Source organism: Phycodurus eques, chromosome 14 (genome assembly GCF_024500275.1).
Source record: "Phycodurus eques isolate BA_2022a chromosome 14, UOR_Pequ_1.1, whole genome shotgun sequence".
Lineage (NCBI taxonomy): Eukaryota > Metazoa > Chordata > Actinopteri > Syngnathiformes > Syngnathidae > Phycodurus > Phycodurus eques.
The window spans coordinates 10,274,866-10,291,302 of record NC_084538.1 but is presented as its reverse complement, the minus strand read 5'-3'; the positions used below and the strand labels follow the sequence as shown (position 1 = coordinate 10,291,302).

General features: G+C 41.9%; 1 protein-coding gene across 3 annotated transcripts; it reads right to left on the bottom strand.

The window, feature by feature from the left end:
- Window positions 1–688: 688 nt before the first annotated feature.
- Window positions 689–8,880, bottom strand: LOC133412362 (14-3-3 protein zeta-like). 3 transcript variants are annotated; one of them, XM_061695459.1, is made up of 6 exons: window positions 8,777–8,880; window positions 7,854–8,242; window positions 3,148–3,271; window positions 2,603–2,766; window positions 2,435–2,530; window positions 689–1,728 (listed from the first exon to the last, which is right to left on the bottom strand). In XM_061695459.1, exons 2-6 carry the CDS (start codon window positions 8,145–8,147, stop codon window positions 1,654–1,656), a joined length of 753 nt encoding a protein of 250 aa, XP_061551443.1. In that variant the 5' UTR covers window positions 8,148–8,242; window positions 8,777–8,880; the 3' UTR covers window positions 689–1,653. The 3 variants fall into 3 exon arrangements, with proteins under 3 accessions (XP_061551443.1, XP_061551442.1, XP_061551440.1); XM_061695458.1 differs by having other exon boundaries at window positions 7,854–8,290; window positions 8,773–8,864; XM_061695456.1 differs by having other exon boundaries at window positions 8,773–8,864.
- Window positions 8,881–16,437: the final 7,557 nt, after the last annotated feature.

Below are 16,437 nucleotides of genomic sequence, written 5' to 3'. Positions count from 1 at the left end.
TGTTTCTTCAATTTCTTATTTTAATGCCTGCATGGTACTACTAAATGTATATTACCTGAAGAACATTATTAAATATGATTTTGGTTGTCAAGAAAATCATGGACAATGACAAGAAAACTCTGAGCTATTTGCCTTGTCATTATATTTGTCCAAAGAAATGTACTGTTCGTTGTACCAGGGATTAAACCTTATCAATTTAAGAAACAAGGGTGGTCATTACCATAAAGGCAAAGCACGCACTGTGTGTAGGGCCTCATCCTCCTTGAGGCCACATTTTCATGTGCAATGGATGCACCTGTGCTACCTTGAGGCAGAGGTCAAGGTAGAGGACCAATTTAGCATAAGGAAGGAGAGAGCCAGTGATTGCTACAATTACAGCACTCGAAATCTGACCAATCAGCAAGATGCACTATGCAAATGCCAGCACTTGTTTGGCAATTGCTCCTCCCGGCTCACAGTCACTCACATCCTCCCTCCACACTTTGAAGGCCTTTCTAAATTATGAGACAGGCATCCGTAGGCTTTTTGTGTACTAGCCTTTAAGACAATTGGAGCGCTGTCTCGTTTAAGTTATAATAAAAAATTAAAAAAAATACCGGCACTATAAAAACTGGTACTGTGCCATTTCTGCCCCCCAAACAATTACTGTACAGTACATTACATGATACGATGCACACACACGGAGAAATGGTTTATAAAATGATTTATTCATGTTAACATAGCTGTTACACAGGGATTCAAACGGTTCCACAAGGCTTTAGGGGACTACAATTGAATGAAAAGCAAAACAATAGTGGTCCAAATCTCTCATGACAATCACTGGACAGACAAACAGACCACCCTCTTTTAGGATGTGTACAAACCTGCATTGAAAAAGATTAAACTTGACAATTGAACTTGTGTGTTACAGCATTTGTTCCCATTCCAGTGTAATATCTCGAGACATGCAATGACAGAATTGTCTTCATCTTCCCATTTGAAAGGTCCCGGCGAGTCAGTCAGTGAAGCCCCCACAATTCCCCCCTCCCCCAAACAGACATGCTTCAGTGAAAGAGTGGCATCAAAGTGAGGATGAATCCAATGGGCACTACTATTTGCTGCCAGCATGCGTGGAACACTGGCATTCCCTGCAGCATGAAAACTATCTGAAGTGGAATTTCAGACGCTGTAACCGTACCACATGATTGTGTGTGTGTTTTTTTATTTTATTTTATTTTATTTTTTTTAAGACAGAGCAGGAAGAGGAATCTAAGATAACCTGGAAACAAAATCTTCCTCAGAGGTTGAACTTCCAGTTCGATGTAGGGACTTTGAGGATTTCTGCCTCTAACTTTAGGAAACAGCGTAATATGTCAAGCTATCAATTCTTCTACAGCTGAAATTGCACATACTGAAAAGGCCAGGACACACACAAACCAAGGAATGGAGGGTTTTACTTTTACAGATCATCCTAATCGTTTTCTTTTTTTCTCCAATTTTACTTTTTTTTTCCACCTCCATGATCACATGATTTTTTTTTTCCAGCAATGGTTTCATTGGAAGAATGTTGGATCGGAGCAATAAGGAATGACGGATGTGTAAAAAGTTTTTTTTTTTTTTTTTTTTTTTTTTTATAAATCCTTTTGTTTTTGGAGAACAAGGACTATTTTTCTTTTAGTTCTCAGTTTCGCCACAGTCACCTCTTTCTCCGGCATCGCCCTCTTCACCAGCGGTGTCCGATGTCCATAGCTGAGGAGAGAAACGATATAGAATTTTCAATACAATCCAACTCTGACTGGACAGTTCTCAGGCAACATTCAGAAATTATGCTATTAAGTTTACGATTTGTATCAACTACATGCTTCAGTGCACCCAAGTCCTCCGAAGTGCTTCTTTGTTCAAGTTATGTACATTTTTTTTTACAGTGGTAATTCCAAAGTTAAACGCTCCAAAAGCTTTGACTATACAACCAAAACTGTATAGTCAATGAAATATCAAGAGTCAAACGAAACAAGTTCAAACTACAATCATGTCTGTTGTCAGACTTACTCATTGAGCAAGCATCTAAAGGATTAATTCCACAAAGTGTGTTTTGTTTTTTTTTCCTTCTTCTCCCCGACACCAGTAGTTCGCCACAGTCACAAAATATTCTTACGCAGTTAATTTTACCATTTGCAACCTGAAAAATCACGTCGATACTATTGTAAACGCCCCGAAAAAAGTCCCTGGCAGTTAGTTAAAAGGCTTTATGATGAGCTATGATCAGCTTGAGGCTGGAAAAACACTTCACTTAACATAAAATTGTATTAAAAATATTAGAAATTTGAACTCTGCTGCAAGAAAAGTGAGTTTGCTTTAGTGGTGTTCAACACATCACCAGCTAAAAGCAAACGTTTGTCCAGAAGCCGAACCATTAAGAAGAAATTGTCATTTTGTGTGATGTAAGGACACTCACTGTCAGATTGTCTCTGAGGAGCTGCATGATGAGGGTGCTGTCTTTGTAAGACTCCTCGTTTAGTTGGTCGAGCTCGGCGATAGCCTCGTCGAACGCCTGCGAGAAAAACAAATATAAAAATGTGAACAGGCTCAAATAGTGTAGGGCAATTTGAGATCATGCACAAACCTTTTTAGCGAGTTCACAAGCTTTTTCTGGAGAGTTGAGGATCTCGTAGTAGAAGACTGAAAAGTTAAGAGCCAGACCCAAGCGGATGGGATGTGTGGGGTCCATGCCAGTCTTACTGATGTGAAACGCTTCCTTGTACGCCTGCTGTGAGTTCTCGATGATCGCTGATGAATTAATATACATAAATGATATAGATGCAAGAAACACTGTCACTGTACAAAAGCCCAATCCTTTAATCATTCTTTTCAAGGGAAGGCAACAGCTCAATTGTGGTCTCTCGGTGACACATTGAACCAGTCAATCAGATGGAAAAATGCAGAGGGATCAAATCACACTATTACGATCAGAGTAGGTGTTTGTGTATTAAGCCGAGTCAGCGCCCACCCACTACAGTTCTAACTTCTGAAATGAGACCCTGTGACATCACTTCCAGCCAATAGTGAGACATACTATGAGACATTCCTCGTTGGAGTGTAATGATAAAGCCGGTACTAATAATTAAAATGTGGAAATCAAAGGTTAAATGCAGTCGAGTATGTACTCACTCAATTTCTCCTCTGGGGAGGCAACCTCAGCGAGGTATCTATAGTAATCCCCCTTCATCTTTAGGTAAAACACTTTGCTCTCTTGTTGTATGGAGTTTCCAATTAAATATTTGTCCAGCAGTGTCTGTGAGGAGAAAAAAAAAACATTTGATTGGATTCAGTTTCACTAATGGAAATGGGCCACAGAGCAATCAAACAAACCTCATCGTGATATCCGACACACCAAGTAACAAAATCTGGGACAGACACGCAGATGTGCTTCACCATGAACATGAAGACTACACAGATCAGTGGTACCTCAATTTAAGATTTAAGCCCATTTTATTTTTGCTGTAACTTGATAGCAAAGATGTCAGATACGAGCCCTAGATAGTGGCAACCTTTAACTCACTTCACAACAAGTGTTCTTCAAAAAAGGTCAATCGCTTGCTTCAAGCTGGTTATTGTGACTCCCAATTGAAGTTCAGTCAAACTAAACAGAATTACAAGTGTATTCAAAACCACAACTTTCTGCTAGCACAATGCTAACGCACTACAAAACACCAGACAGGTTAACGCAAGTAGCACTGACATTGCAGAAGTTAACCCTTTAGTAACGGACATTTAAACAAACTGAAGCAACATGACAATGTAGCAATATTCATATTCAAGGTCATCTTCCACAGGCAGTATAAAAGTGCTTCAGTATGACTTTCACACTGTGGAGAGCGTGTGATTAAACCATGTTGTGGAGACAGAAATTAAGCACAGCAGTAATGTTTTACTTTTAGTGCTATAATCCCATTTTGGGAGTTCGGGAAAAAAAAAAACATCACATTGACAGCAATACCTTGTTTACACTGTGGGGTTAAGTGCTGTTGCAAGTGTAGAAGTTACAAGGGTTAGCCTGTTTTTGGAGGAGGAGCTGATGAACAAAGTTGAACAGTGGCCTCAGATATACTTCTACTACTACTACTACTACTACCACATAGGTGGCATTTTTTTCTTCCTCCAAAGGGGGGCATGACAGACAACGTTAGGAATAGTGATGCACTGAAACTTCGGCCCAAAATGGTCTCAAAGGGCATTTTCTGTTTCAGAATGAAAGACTTGTCACAGAAATAAAATTGAGGAAACTGGTAGTTGTTACGACGCAAGCAAAAACCGCATCCACTGTGCAGTCGCGTACACTATTTTGCATCACCCCCTTTTTTTTTTTTCTTTAAAAAGTGGCGCATCCACATTGAACAGTCTCCCAACTTCACTGATTTCCGCTGTTCAGGTACTCAGGAGAATGCTTGTACACCATCAGTCCCCGTTTCGGTTCCTCATTTTTTGGATTCGGAGAGAATTTTCCCCTTTGGTACATCACAAGCTAGGAAACCACTGTCCTATGTTATTTGTAAATAACATATTGCCCAAGGTGGATTACAGCTAGAATATAAAATCATAACCCGCGATTGCCCTCTCCAGGACACATGGGTCATTCAACAGAGATTAAAGTGGAAAAAATGTCCGACTTCAATTAAAGCGCAGATTAACCATCTGCGAACCACCATCAACCTCAAACCTAATGGCAAACCCCCCCCCCCATTAGGTTTGAGGTTGATGGTGGTTCGCATTCCAAGCTTTGGCAGCTTTTTTTTTTTTTTGGATTCCAAGCTTTGGCAGGAAGAAAGTGTCCTTGTCTGAGCCAAATCCCTCCTCGCAGCCACTCCCAAATCATGTCCACAAGCCACCATTGGCTTGGTCAAAACATGCACACAGCTCATGTGCCGAGCATTCCTTTCCCCTGCAAACTGCGCACAATTAACAGGAGGAGGGATGCTCTCGTCACAGCACTTTCACACAAAGCTCTCATTTCAGTCACCAACGCTCACGGGAGAGTGCAAACGGCATTGCCTGATGAAAAGGTCTGACGAGTCGCGAGTCTAACTCAATTCGCACATCCGACAAGAATTTGTCTCCAAGCATCGATAGCTTTTGAAAATGTAATTTGATTAAATTGAAAGAAAAAAAACAGTTAGGGACACATACACACAATTTATTTCAATTACAACAGCAATGTAACCAAGAGTAAAGTTAAAATGTCACATTTGTTTGACCTTAAATGTACAGCTGCGTTAAAATTGATTTGAGAATTTGTAGTGAATTATTACTTTATCGCATCGACAGTTTAATGTGCCTGTGTAAATGTTTAAGAACTGCACAACTTCAAATCACCTTTTGTTGAGTCTGTTTGACAAACATTTAATGATTGTGCCTGATTAATGTAGGACAGGTCTCTAAAGAGACAGCAGAGAATGGCTGCATGTCTCAAGACTGCCGCTGTTACATTTGTGTGGGAATTTTGACATTGACCTGTTAAAACTACATCCTTAAGAACATTACGTTTTCCTCCCAAATGTAGCCCTAAGACTGCTTTGTACAAAAGGTAACACAAATGACTGAACATTTTAGATGTCAATTATAACCAAATGACAGCCCCATTGTGCCAGTCTCTTTACTTGTGAATTGGGGGCCACCATCGCCAAGCCACTGCTATATAGTTCAAGAAGAACACAAATACAACCAACCTAGCAGAGACAAACATCTTTGGCTCCAAACACGATTCAGGCAAGCGACCTGCAGTCTGCTACATATATTGTGTCTATTCTCACTCACAGCAAACATGTTCTGGGGTGATTTATTATTTTGAGAAAGTTAGCAGCTTGGAAGGCTTATGCAGACGAGTTGAGGCCTGAGGAGAGACACACCCATCTGCAACACTCAGAAGAAACAAAAGGCTGAGTCACGAGCAGGGAAATGCTGAAAGTGAACAGCCCTTGCAGCGCATCAGTGCAGACAGTAGCCCAGGGTCATTATTGCAACCTTCCAGCCAGATAGCCTCTAATCCACTATCAAGGTAGGGTGAAAATAACGTAAAGAACAATCCCTGCTGTTACGATAGATTAATCAAATTGTGAACGCATGCCCCGCCCCCACTAGTGGTCAATCCAGGCTTGGAACTAGTTCAAATGTAGGCCAAAGTCATTAGTTTCAAAATGTTGTCCTGTTGAAGGTATTCCAATTTAACTAATTGGAATTGTTTGTGCATGTTATTTATTGCACATTGCTTGTCAAATTAGCCATCCATCTGCAGGATGAGATTGCATAGATGCATATGCAGAGAAATATAGAATGGTAGTGTGAGGGCCCTGCATGTGGTGTCCTAATTGCAGTGGAACCTTTAAAGCCCCAAAACCATTATCGGGTCTCATCATGTAAATCTCAACTTCAGTTCAGTGAGGATTCAAGATCATATCCGCAAGTGTTTTTATTTTTATTTTTTATAAAACAGAAATTGACCTCTCTCATCAGAAAGGGTCTGGCTGTTAAGTACAATAGGAGTAATACAATCAATTACATAAATTCAATTGGACCACACCAACGCTAGCAAAAACACATTTCACTGAAGATTTCTAGAAATGCCCATAAAACGCCACTAGGTGACAGGGTCCCCCTGCAAACACCTTCCTGATTAATCTCTTTTTGACTGTCTGGTATCGTCAAAGGTTAGTAGCTTTCCTTTTTATTTTAATATTCACCCTTACATTCTGTCTCCACAGTTAATTTGAAAATGCTAGTTAAAACAGCGACTCTGGACTAGTTAACGCTTTATGATGTCGTCAGTTTGAGCCTGTAAGATATTTGTTTTGAAATGTGAACAATTTGGGAGTCAACCAGCACCCTAGAACAGGTAGGGTGTGACTTTGGAAGTTCCACTATATTAAAAATCAACCCATTTAATGACCTTATCAGTGGACACACTCCGTGATGCAATAACCTTGTATCCAAAAATCTTGATTCCCGAAAGGCTGTGGGAGGACACTACTTCCTGGTACTCCCCAGCATAAAATGGTCATATCTTTACAGAAATTGAGCCAACAGAAAACGCTGGTGATAGTATCAGACACCTAACTGGACTGAAATAGCCTACCTAATCCATTGAAATTGTGTTATGGAATAGGGCTGCGTTTATGTTAACAGAAAGGAAAAACGTGTACATTTAACACACCTGGACACGAAACGAAATCTTAGAAACCAATTCAAATAAAAGAGATTGAACGACAGCCCCTCAGCATCTGATTTCGTCACAAATCCCATTACAACCTTGTGAGGAGCAATTGCAATGCCCCTCAGAAATTGCATAGGAATGCTGGCGAATCCTGTCGCTGGGCCAAAATCAAGAACTAAGTCTCAAGAGACCGTTGGTGTTACAATGCTCGTCACGTCATGTCATTTAATTGCCTTTGAGTTCGATATTTTGTAGAAAACAAAACAAAGCAACTGAGAAATAATAGCTCACACACTCCTGGACGAGCTGCACATTTTCTTTAATCAAGTTTGAACCGGTTAAGCAATGCAGTCATTGTGTACTGTCAAAGCCTTTTTTTTTTTTTTGCAGCAGCATTCATTTAGTTTCCTTGAAATCTGTCAAATTTACTGCATTTGTCCATCTTTCTATTCTCCTATCCTATCAAGTTATTTAGTTGTGAGCTTTGAAATTAGTAACTTTTATAGAAGTCTACCTATTATTTTGACTAGTGGGTGGATCATCTTTTTGATGCTCTGAAGCAGGGGTCAGGGGCAACCAATCGGAGCTAAGTGAATCCCTGATTGGACTGTGGTATGTTTAATTATATATCATGCCTGGCTCTCTGGTTATAGAAAATGAGGCCACTTACCAAAACGTTGTTGCAGATGACCTGCAGCTCATTCTCCACTTTCTCCCGATATTCCTTAGCCAGCTGAAGCTTCTTCTCACTGGTCTCGGACTTGCCTTCGATGCTGGAGAGCACCCTCCATGAGGACCGCCGGGCCCCCACCACGTTCTTGTAGGCAACGGACAGCAGGTTCCGCTCCTCGTTCGTCAGGTCTTCGCCCTTCTCCGTGACCACTTTCATGCACTCGGCCATGTCGTCGTAACGCTCGGCCTGTTCTGCCAGCTTGGCCTTCTGGATAAGATCCGCTTTATCCATAGTTTTTCCTTTTTTCTCTCTTTTAGTGAATATTTGATTGGGGAGCGATGGATCAGACAACACGGTCGGGAGGAGCGACAGTCGGGGACTGTGAACTGGGAGTGGAACAAGGAGTGGCGTTATTTCCACCGCAGCGTGACAGGCTGAGAAAATGAAACGATCGCATTTGTGTAAAAAAATAATTAAAAAAAAAAACATAAGGATATTGTAGCTACAATTCATTAAACCAGATAACGACGTGGACGTTTTTAGTGCGCCCGTCGCCTTGCGGTACACAATTGTGCTGTAAAGAGATTACGTAACGCTCAAGTTGTGTAATGTGGCAAACTGAATGAATATAGCGCGTTACAAAATGGAATTATAGCACCGAAAACGAGGCTCTCAAAGGGCCGAGCTGACTCACGTCGGTACCGCTGCCCGCCACAAAGGTGTCTGGAGGGGCTAGCTAGCTTCGAAGCTAAATCTGCAGGCTTAAACTAACGGGCCACTCCTATCAATGGAAAAAGTCTCACCGAAAGCGCAGCTCATTAAAACGCACCGCGTCTTATTTGATCACACTGGCTATCAGAAAGCTATATTGAACGGTTACTGGGACGCACACAATACAAACGTCGACGTAGCTCACCTACAGAGGTCCGAATTCGCTTCACAAATTGGTCCGATTCGATGGATTGGGCAGAAAGGCAAAGAACAAGCAGCAGCAGCTAAAGTCCAAACTGAACTTGATTTAAAGGAGGGCGGATCATCTGGGGGCGACTCTCCAATTGTAAATCGGAATCTCTGTTGAGTGACAGGTAGTTTTAGGAGTGTTGGCCAATAGACTTCGAGAGAGGGGGTGAGGGGCGGGACATCAAAGAGTAGTTCGACAGACCCGAACGCTGCAGCGGCTGGTCGCACGGGGTTTCCTCCAATTAGAGCAAGGGAGATGACGTCACCGAGTTGCCATGGTGATATCAGTCCTATCGCTCCCCACTTTGTCACGACGTGTGGACGGTGGACACTAAACGAGAGGCGGGCGTGGCACGACCACACACAAACGCACAACGCCATCTTATTCAGCTTTTAGTTGAGCCTTTTTTTTTTTTTTACCCTTAGATAAGCGTTTATTCGTATGTAGAGGTAAATTAAGTCTATATGGTTGTTAATATGGTTATTTGAAGCACAAAAAAAGGTTGTAACAACGATCAATTCAAGATGTTTGCTGTCAGTGATATTCTTGGGGGGGAAAGGCCTTCAAATAAGATTGTCATTGCTCTCCTTCATGAAATTCAAACCTGCCTGCCCTGACCTTCGTACTTGCTTATGCCCCACACTTCTTAAGTCACAGGAAGGCACACTGACAAACCACTGAGGCCATGGAAAGGTGCTGGCTTGCATTAAACACGTCACTTTTAGAAGATGTACATGGCACAGTTGCATGCTGTTATATTGCGTTCTTGTATAGTCTTGATTGTATGATTGCCATGTAAATCTGGTGGTATTAAATGGATTTAGTCAAGTAAGTCCCTCTGACGGCCGAGGTACCAAATGCACAGCCCACCAGGGGCTTAAACTGATGTGGTCTTAACTGAAGCGTGTGAGTACAGAGTGGCAATTTCAAGTTGTTTTTCTTCTACCCGATGGGACGTGATCATGGAGATCTTCCAGCACTCGTACACTGTGAAGTAGGTCAGACGACACAGAAACGGCAACATTTTCTCTCAACAGGAAGGAACATAAAGGCTAACTTCCTGTATGCAACCAAACGAAACGAGGCCCCCCTTTTCCCCCCGCTTGTACAGACTTGCATTTGCCTTCCAGTCTAGAAAGTAAGACATCTATTTCGGTCACAAGAAGCAGCATTCTCAGTTATAGAGCATCTTGTCCACAGTAGGCCAGATGGCTAGAAATAGCAATATTAATAGGGTAGGAAATCCCACGGCATTAGCTCTAGATTTGAGGCGCTCCCGCTGACATTAGCGAGCAGGGGGCCTTCTGAGGCCCGCGTTCTGATGTTTCATGCAGATATCTTGTGCGAAACATTTTGATTTGAATGCTGCACATGAAGACATTCAACAAAATGAAAATAATCTGAAAAACACAATACAGACACTGTGCATCACTCTCGACGAACGGGCTTAACTGTACATTTACATTTGTGTTCATAAATACTGCCAATAGAAAGCATTGCTATGAATATTGAGTGAGGAGCGACGCTGTTCACGCTGAAGAGACAATGAAATTCAGACAACCAAGTCAACTGATAATGTTAGCGGCTAACATTAGCCTCTTTCTAGTAGTAGCTGCTAGCTAGCTAGCTAGCCACTATCTGGGTACCTACTTTATGTGATGTCACTATCTAAGGTAGACAAGGTCGAGTGTTTTATTGTTTCTAGAAATGTTTATTACATTAGTGTTTAACTTCCTTTTACACTTGTGTTACAGTTCACTTTTAAACGGTTACATAAAAGTGCAGCTAATTTACATAATAAACATCCCCAACACCGAATTTCTCCACCCATGACGTGATCAGCTAAGCTAGGCCAGCTACAGCAATGACCAATGCCCCTGCTATCAGGTCAAAGCCAAAAAGGTAAGCAGAACTGCATTGATCTTTGTAGGATGCACATCTTAGCGATACTTCTGATAAATTGAAACTTGATTGCTCAGTGAAGTTTTCAATGTATTGACGGTGGAGGGTGTATGTGTTTGGTGACGTATCCATGTGTTGCGTACACACATACACAGTGTATGCAGTGCTGCTTCCACAAGTAAAAATGCTCTTAATATCTTTATGGATGCTTTCTTTTTTTTCCACTTTGGGCTCTGACCTCGCAAATTGAAGCTGCTGTTGGCAGGGCGCCACAGCAGGTCATCATGGTAACTAAAGCTGGACTTGCCATTGGCCTAGCAGGCTATGGGGCATGGTGGCGCTCACTTGCATGAGACAGGACCAACCCCTTAATAATCCAAGCTAAATTTGGCAAGACAAGAAACAGTGTTTCTAAAGATCCTCTAATTTTATATACTTGGGGTATTTTGCCAAAGGCATGTTATTTAGACACTTTTGAAATGTTTCAAATTATAGAATAAAAAAATGCACACTATGTCTCCTTTAATAATACCTGCACAGTTGACAAATGTACTACAATGGTGATTTCCATTACTTCTTGAAGAAAAAGTTGTTTCAAATTGCGGATTGGAGGTAGATCAGTATCCTGGAATGGATTGTGTTAAAGGTTCCCATGTATGAAATTGTGCGTTCCACACAAAAAAAATATGAAGAGTGAGTGCTTGTTTTTTCACAATACAACCGATACTGTAAATTGTGACTGAGTAAAATGCTTAAAAGGTGTCCCATGCCTTTCGCATGGCAATTAGGCCTTTGTTCTTCAGTTTGCTATGTGTCATGAGCCGCCCTGCAGTGTTATGGTTGGAGGCTGGGTGGCGCTTTGCCCCTCCCCTTCCCTCTCTCTCTTTCCAGCACCTTCCTCGGCCGTGCACCTGTCACGAATCATCCCTCGTTACCACCTGCATTTAAGCCTGCCAGATGCCAGAAATCCTCGCCAGAGTATTGCAGCTTCCCCAGCGGTACAATGGCTCCCAGTCTCCACATAAGCTACGCAAATCCTTGTCCTCGGTGTTTCCTCTGTGTCCCAAGTGAATTACTGCCATCACGCCGCCAAGCCAGCTGACTGTCTTTGTCACTGCCTGCCACGCATTCGCTGCCTCAACAACCTGCCAGTGTATCTCAAGGACCATCTACATTTCCCTTTTCAATGAACTATTTATCGCAACCTCTCAGCCTCCGCCTGCTCTTGGTTCCAGTCTCCATCCTTTTGTGACACTATGTCTGGCTCACCTTTAATTAAAACAAACTTGCTCAGCAACTTGAAACATAAATGCAAGCACACACACTAAGAAATACTGTAAAATTTGACGAGCCCTGCATGCTTGGAAATGTGTATGTTTGCTTGTAGTTTGCGGTTGCTTTTGCTTGAATAATAAAGGACACCCTGTGCAAAGTGCCTTGAAGCAGAGACTGAGGAGCTTTCTCCAGCTGTCAGTCACCTTCTTCCGCAGTCCCATGCATGTGACATGCTGCAGAGCCCCTTTCTGAGCCCCCCTCACTGTCTGAGAAGAAAGCGTGAGGTAAAACGAATGCTTTTTCCATTACATCTTTTTTTCTGCTGCTGCAGATAAACACCAATGACAATCAATTATTTATGGGGTGTAATTAGGCTGCCGGCACGGTGGACAACTGGTTAACACATCTGCCTCACAGTTCTTGGTACAGGGGTTTAAATCCCAGCCCCGCCTGTCTGGAGTCTGCATGTTCTCCCCTTGCCTGGGTGGGTTTTCTACGGGCACTCCAGTTTCCTCCCACATCTCAAAAACATGCGTGGTAGGTTGATTGGAGACTCTAAATTGCCTGTAGGTGTGAATGTGAGTGCGAATGGTTGTTTGACAATAAGGAAAGATGTACCGCAACCATGTCAGGATGTCACCAGGAAATTAAGTTTATGTCACTGAAGAAGAAAATCTATACAATAAAGGCTGAGTTCAACTCTTAAGTGGCACGAGTGACCTTCATCAACGTTTGAGGTGAGTACACATCATATTGTTTTCACGGTTAACTTCTTTTTCCACATGTATGACAGTTGAATATGTTAAAAAGTGAAACGTGTGACATCTTTATCCTCCCTCTCCACTTCTCTTTATGGTTCATACTGTTCATCAAAGTTATGGAACTACATTGAGAACGCATTTCATTTAAACAGTGCATAACTTACTTTTACACTGACAAGAATGTTCAAATGCTCTGTAAAACACTGCTTGTACAGTTAATAACGTCAGTTTTCAATAAATACATTATATTTCACTTTAGAGGGTCTTGTTCATCTTACTGAGACTGCTTGATCTTGACTCAATATGCAGGGAAAGTGTGGAGGCACAAAAACAGCACAGAAGCGTGAAACATCCCACAACGGATGGCGAAAGCTGCTGTGATTCAACCTTGTTGTAGCAGAGTTCGGTGATGGTGTGGAGGAGGAACGAGGCGTTACGCAACAATATTCCCACTCGAGGTGGTAGACTTTTTATTTCAGTTAACACCTATGTCTCCATCCTTGTTTCATGTTCATACCCTCTTTTATGTGGACCACCACATGTCAGTGTATCAGCATGATTTCTTTGGGCTCACAAGGTATGGTTCATGTCTGAATCATGAAGGTTGACTAAGAACTCAGTCACATCCACCGAGCCTCCTCTCTTTCTTCCACGCAAGCCTCTCCCTTCCTCCTCATTCGTGAGATAGCATGCAATGGAAAATTTGTTTGAGACTTTGACCGACACTCCCTGTGGTTTTGCTACTGACATGTTCTCCCTCACGGTTGCAGCACCAATGAGAGTGGTCAATGCTTGAATCTATTTGCCACACACAGACCCGGAGATGTGCATAATTGCAGTGCAACTGTGCAAAATAGCATTACCGTGTTGGCTTATATGAGTCATCAGTGGGCAGTGGGACTGCAACTATGCAATAGGATGAAAGTTGCTGCTTGGTAATGAAAGACATACAGTACAGACTTTACAAATGGATAAGAGTGGCAAATGGTGTCCTGAGTTCTCCATTTTCTGTAAAGCTTGACATCACTAGTGTCAGGTGTGAGGTGGAGCCTTTCCCAGCCGACTTTGGGCGAGAGGCGCAATGCACGTATAGACAAACGGATATTTATACCTATGGAGAATTAGAGTTTCCAATTAACCTAACAATGCTTTTGTGAGTTACCATGAAAATATATTCAAATTCCGCATTGTGTTATGCAGAACAGCAAATGTGATTCTCCTGAATCAGAAAGAGAAGCACTCCTTGAATGAGGAAAGAAGCAAAAGTAAAGCTGAGACAGAGTATTGTAAATCTTTCCTGCTACAAAATGTCGACCTAAACCAAAGTGTTATTTTTCCTTTTCAGTTGAAACGTCAGGCTCCAAAGATCCCTGTTTAGTGTTGGAATGTGTCATCCCGTGCTAGTACTATGTTCCCAGTGTGGACCAGCAGACAGGAGCTCTCCCAGCCCTAGCCAGGGGGGCTTTTTGGCTGCAGAGGCAGAATGGTGATGTCGGCAGGCCGCAGACTCAATTATTCACCAGCATGGCTCATTTCCGATGGATTTATTGACTGACAGGTTTGAAGCATTTTTCCAGTGCACCCCTGCTGATGCATTAATATATTCTTTTTTTTTTTTTTTTTTTTGTCCTATGCAAAGATGATCAAATCAAATCAACAGATATTGTTGATAACAAGCAACATCTACACAGTTGGGCTGAACCGGTTCCATCACTTCGTGTGAGGTATTAATCCAAGCGGCTTTGGCGGGCGACACCAGCAGAAGGTCACAGCACGTGCTGCTATCATTCCGCAGCACTACACAGGATTGTGGCGGCTGTTACGTAATGCAAATGCGAGGGCAAATTCAACGACTCTGATAGTTCTCTCACTATCCCACACCCACTTGCTGAAAGAAAAAACAAGAAAAAAAACACCAAAGTAAATGCACGTCTTTGCCCACACCGTTCTGCATTTTACAGCTTTTGTAAAATAGAGTGCGCCATCTCTTAACATGAGTTTGCCTAACTGTCTTTTGTGGTCTGGCCCAGCATGCCTCTGGGGCACCGATTGGCACAGAAGATAAAATTAGTAACAGCGAGATGGCTCGTGTGGTTCGGACTAAAAGAGACAGCAGCAGGTAAAAGAGGTCACGCTGCTGAATCGAAGTCATGACAGTTCGGTGAATGCAAATCGCTATCACAAATATGATCTTATCTCTGTGTAAACGTCACGGTGCAGTTACTTTCGTGGCAGCATTATACAACCACTGGAGACAATGGAAGCACTCTTTATGACAATGATAATAGTCAACTACACACTACTGTTGACTGTTATGTTTAAGTCTCCATAACTTCCGAAAAAGAGGTTGTTTGATCATGTGGAACTTCCTGTTGGCAAACTGGATTTTCATGAAGATTAAATTAGATTAAATTTGGGTGATAATCCAACAATCAATCAATCAATTTTAGAGACTATATCTTTCACAATGGTCAAAAATGTTAACTAATATTTAGAGTAATTTAGTAAATCTATTTTTACCAGTGTTACTTGATTTGAACACAGAGAACTGACGATCTCTTTCATAATGGGTATTTAATGTTAAAATATAATAATATATTAACAATGCAATATTTTTTAATATATATTTTTGTCCAACATTATTTGGCTTGGAAAATGCATGCCTGGTCAGAAGCTGTAGTTTCAAACCGATCAACAATCAAATATATATATTTTTAAAACAATCTTTCCATAATTGGCCAGAGATGGACTAATTGCCACCCAATCGCAGGGCACATATAGACAAGCAACTATTCACACTCACATTCACACCAACAGTAAGTACAATTTACAGTATTCAATTAACCTAGGAAATACATTTTGGAATGTGTGAGGAAGCCGGAGAAAAAAGCCTTACAAGCACGGGGAGAACATGCAAACTCCACACGGGAAGAAGGCCGGGGCCCTGATTCGAACCCCCAACCTCAGAACTGTGAGGCGGATGTGTTAACCACATCGTGCTGCCCAAAATCCAGACATCTAGTTTATTCTTTGAGGGGTTGTAATTTACTCTTCCCGGACAGTTGTAGTCTGCTGACAAATTGTACAGAACATGTAACAGAATATATCTTTGTTGATTTCATAGGTGACAAATATTTTAAGCCTTGGCGGAGGTCTGTCTTCTTTTGAGTATTATGTAAAATCCACTTGCAGTAAAATCTATATTCGAGCCAGGACTGGTATTAATATCCTGCTGTGTCTATAAACACACAAAGGATATCCCTGGAGGAAGTACCACCTCTTCTATGTCCTGCTCCAAACAGGAAGGATTCATGTCCCAAATATGGACATAGCTTCCCTTACAGCCAATAACAGAATTGGGCAGTATAGCTCTTGAAGTTGTAATGTTAGTTGAAAAAAGCATCGTGTTTATAGTCAGGTGTATCTCTCTCTTTTAATGTATGACAAATAGAATTAGATAAGTGACTGTGTGCGATCTTGCCCTACCTATTTTCAACATGTTTTTATCTTCCGTTCATGAAAGTGCTCGTTGAAGGCCTCCTCTTCTCTCCCAAGGTGACCTCACTCAGTTATAATGCAGCAGCACTCATCTCGACCCCCTCCTCTCCCTTCCCCCCTTCTATGTGCCATGTATCCTCCATCTGCTGTTGTGCTCCTCTTAAAAGCATCCTTTTTTTTTTCT

Excerpts from the sequence above, each read along its gene's own strand:
- LOC133412362 (XM_061695459.1), bottom strand. The coding sequence starts at position 8,147 with ATGGATAAAGCGGATCTTATCCAGAAGGCCAAGCTGGCAGAACAGGCC. Across the intron at positions 2,767-3,147 it reads CTCCCCAGAGGAGAAATTGA|CGATCATCGAGAACTCACAG; the intron begins GTGAGTACATAC and ends TTAATTCATCAG. Across the intron at positions 2,531-2,602 it reads CTTGTGAACTCGCTAAAAAG|GCGTTCGACGAGGCTATCGC; the intron begins GTTTGTGCATGA and ends TTTTTCTCGCAG.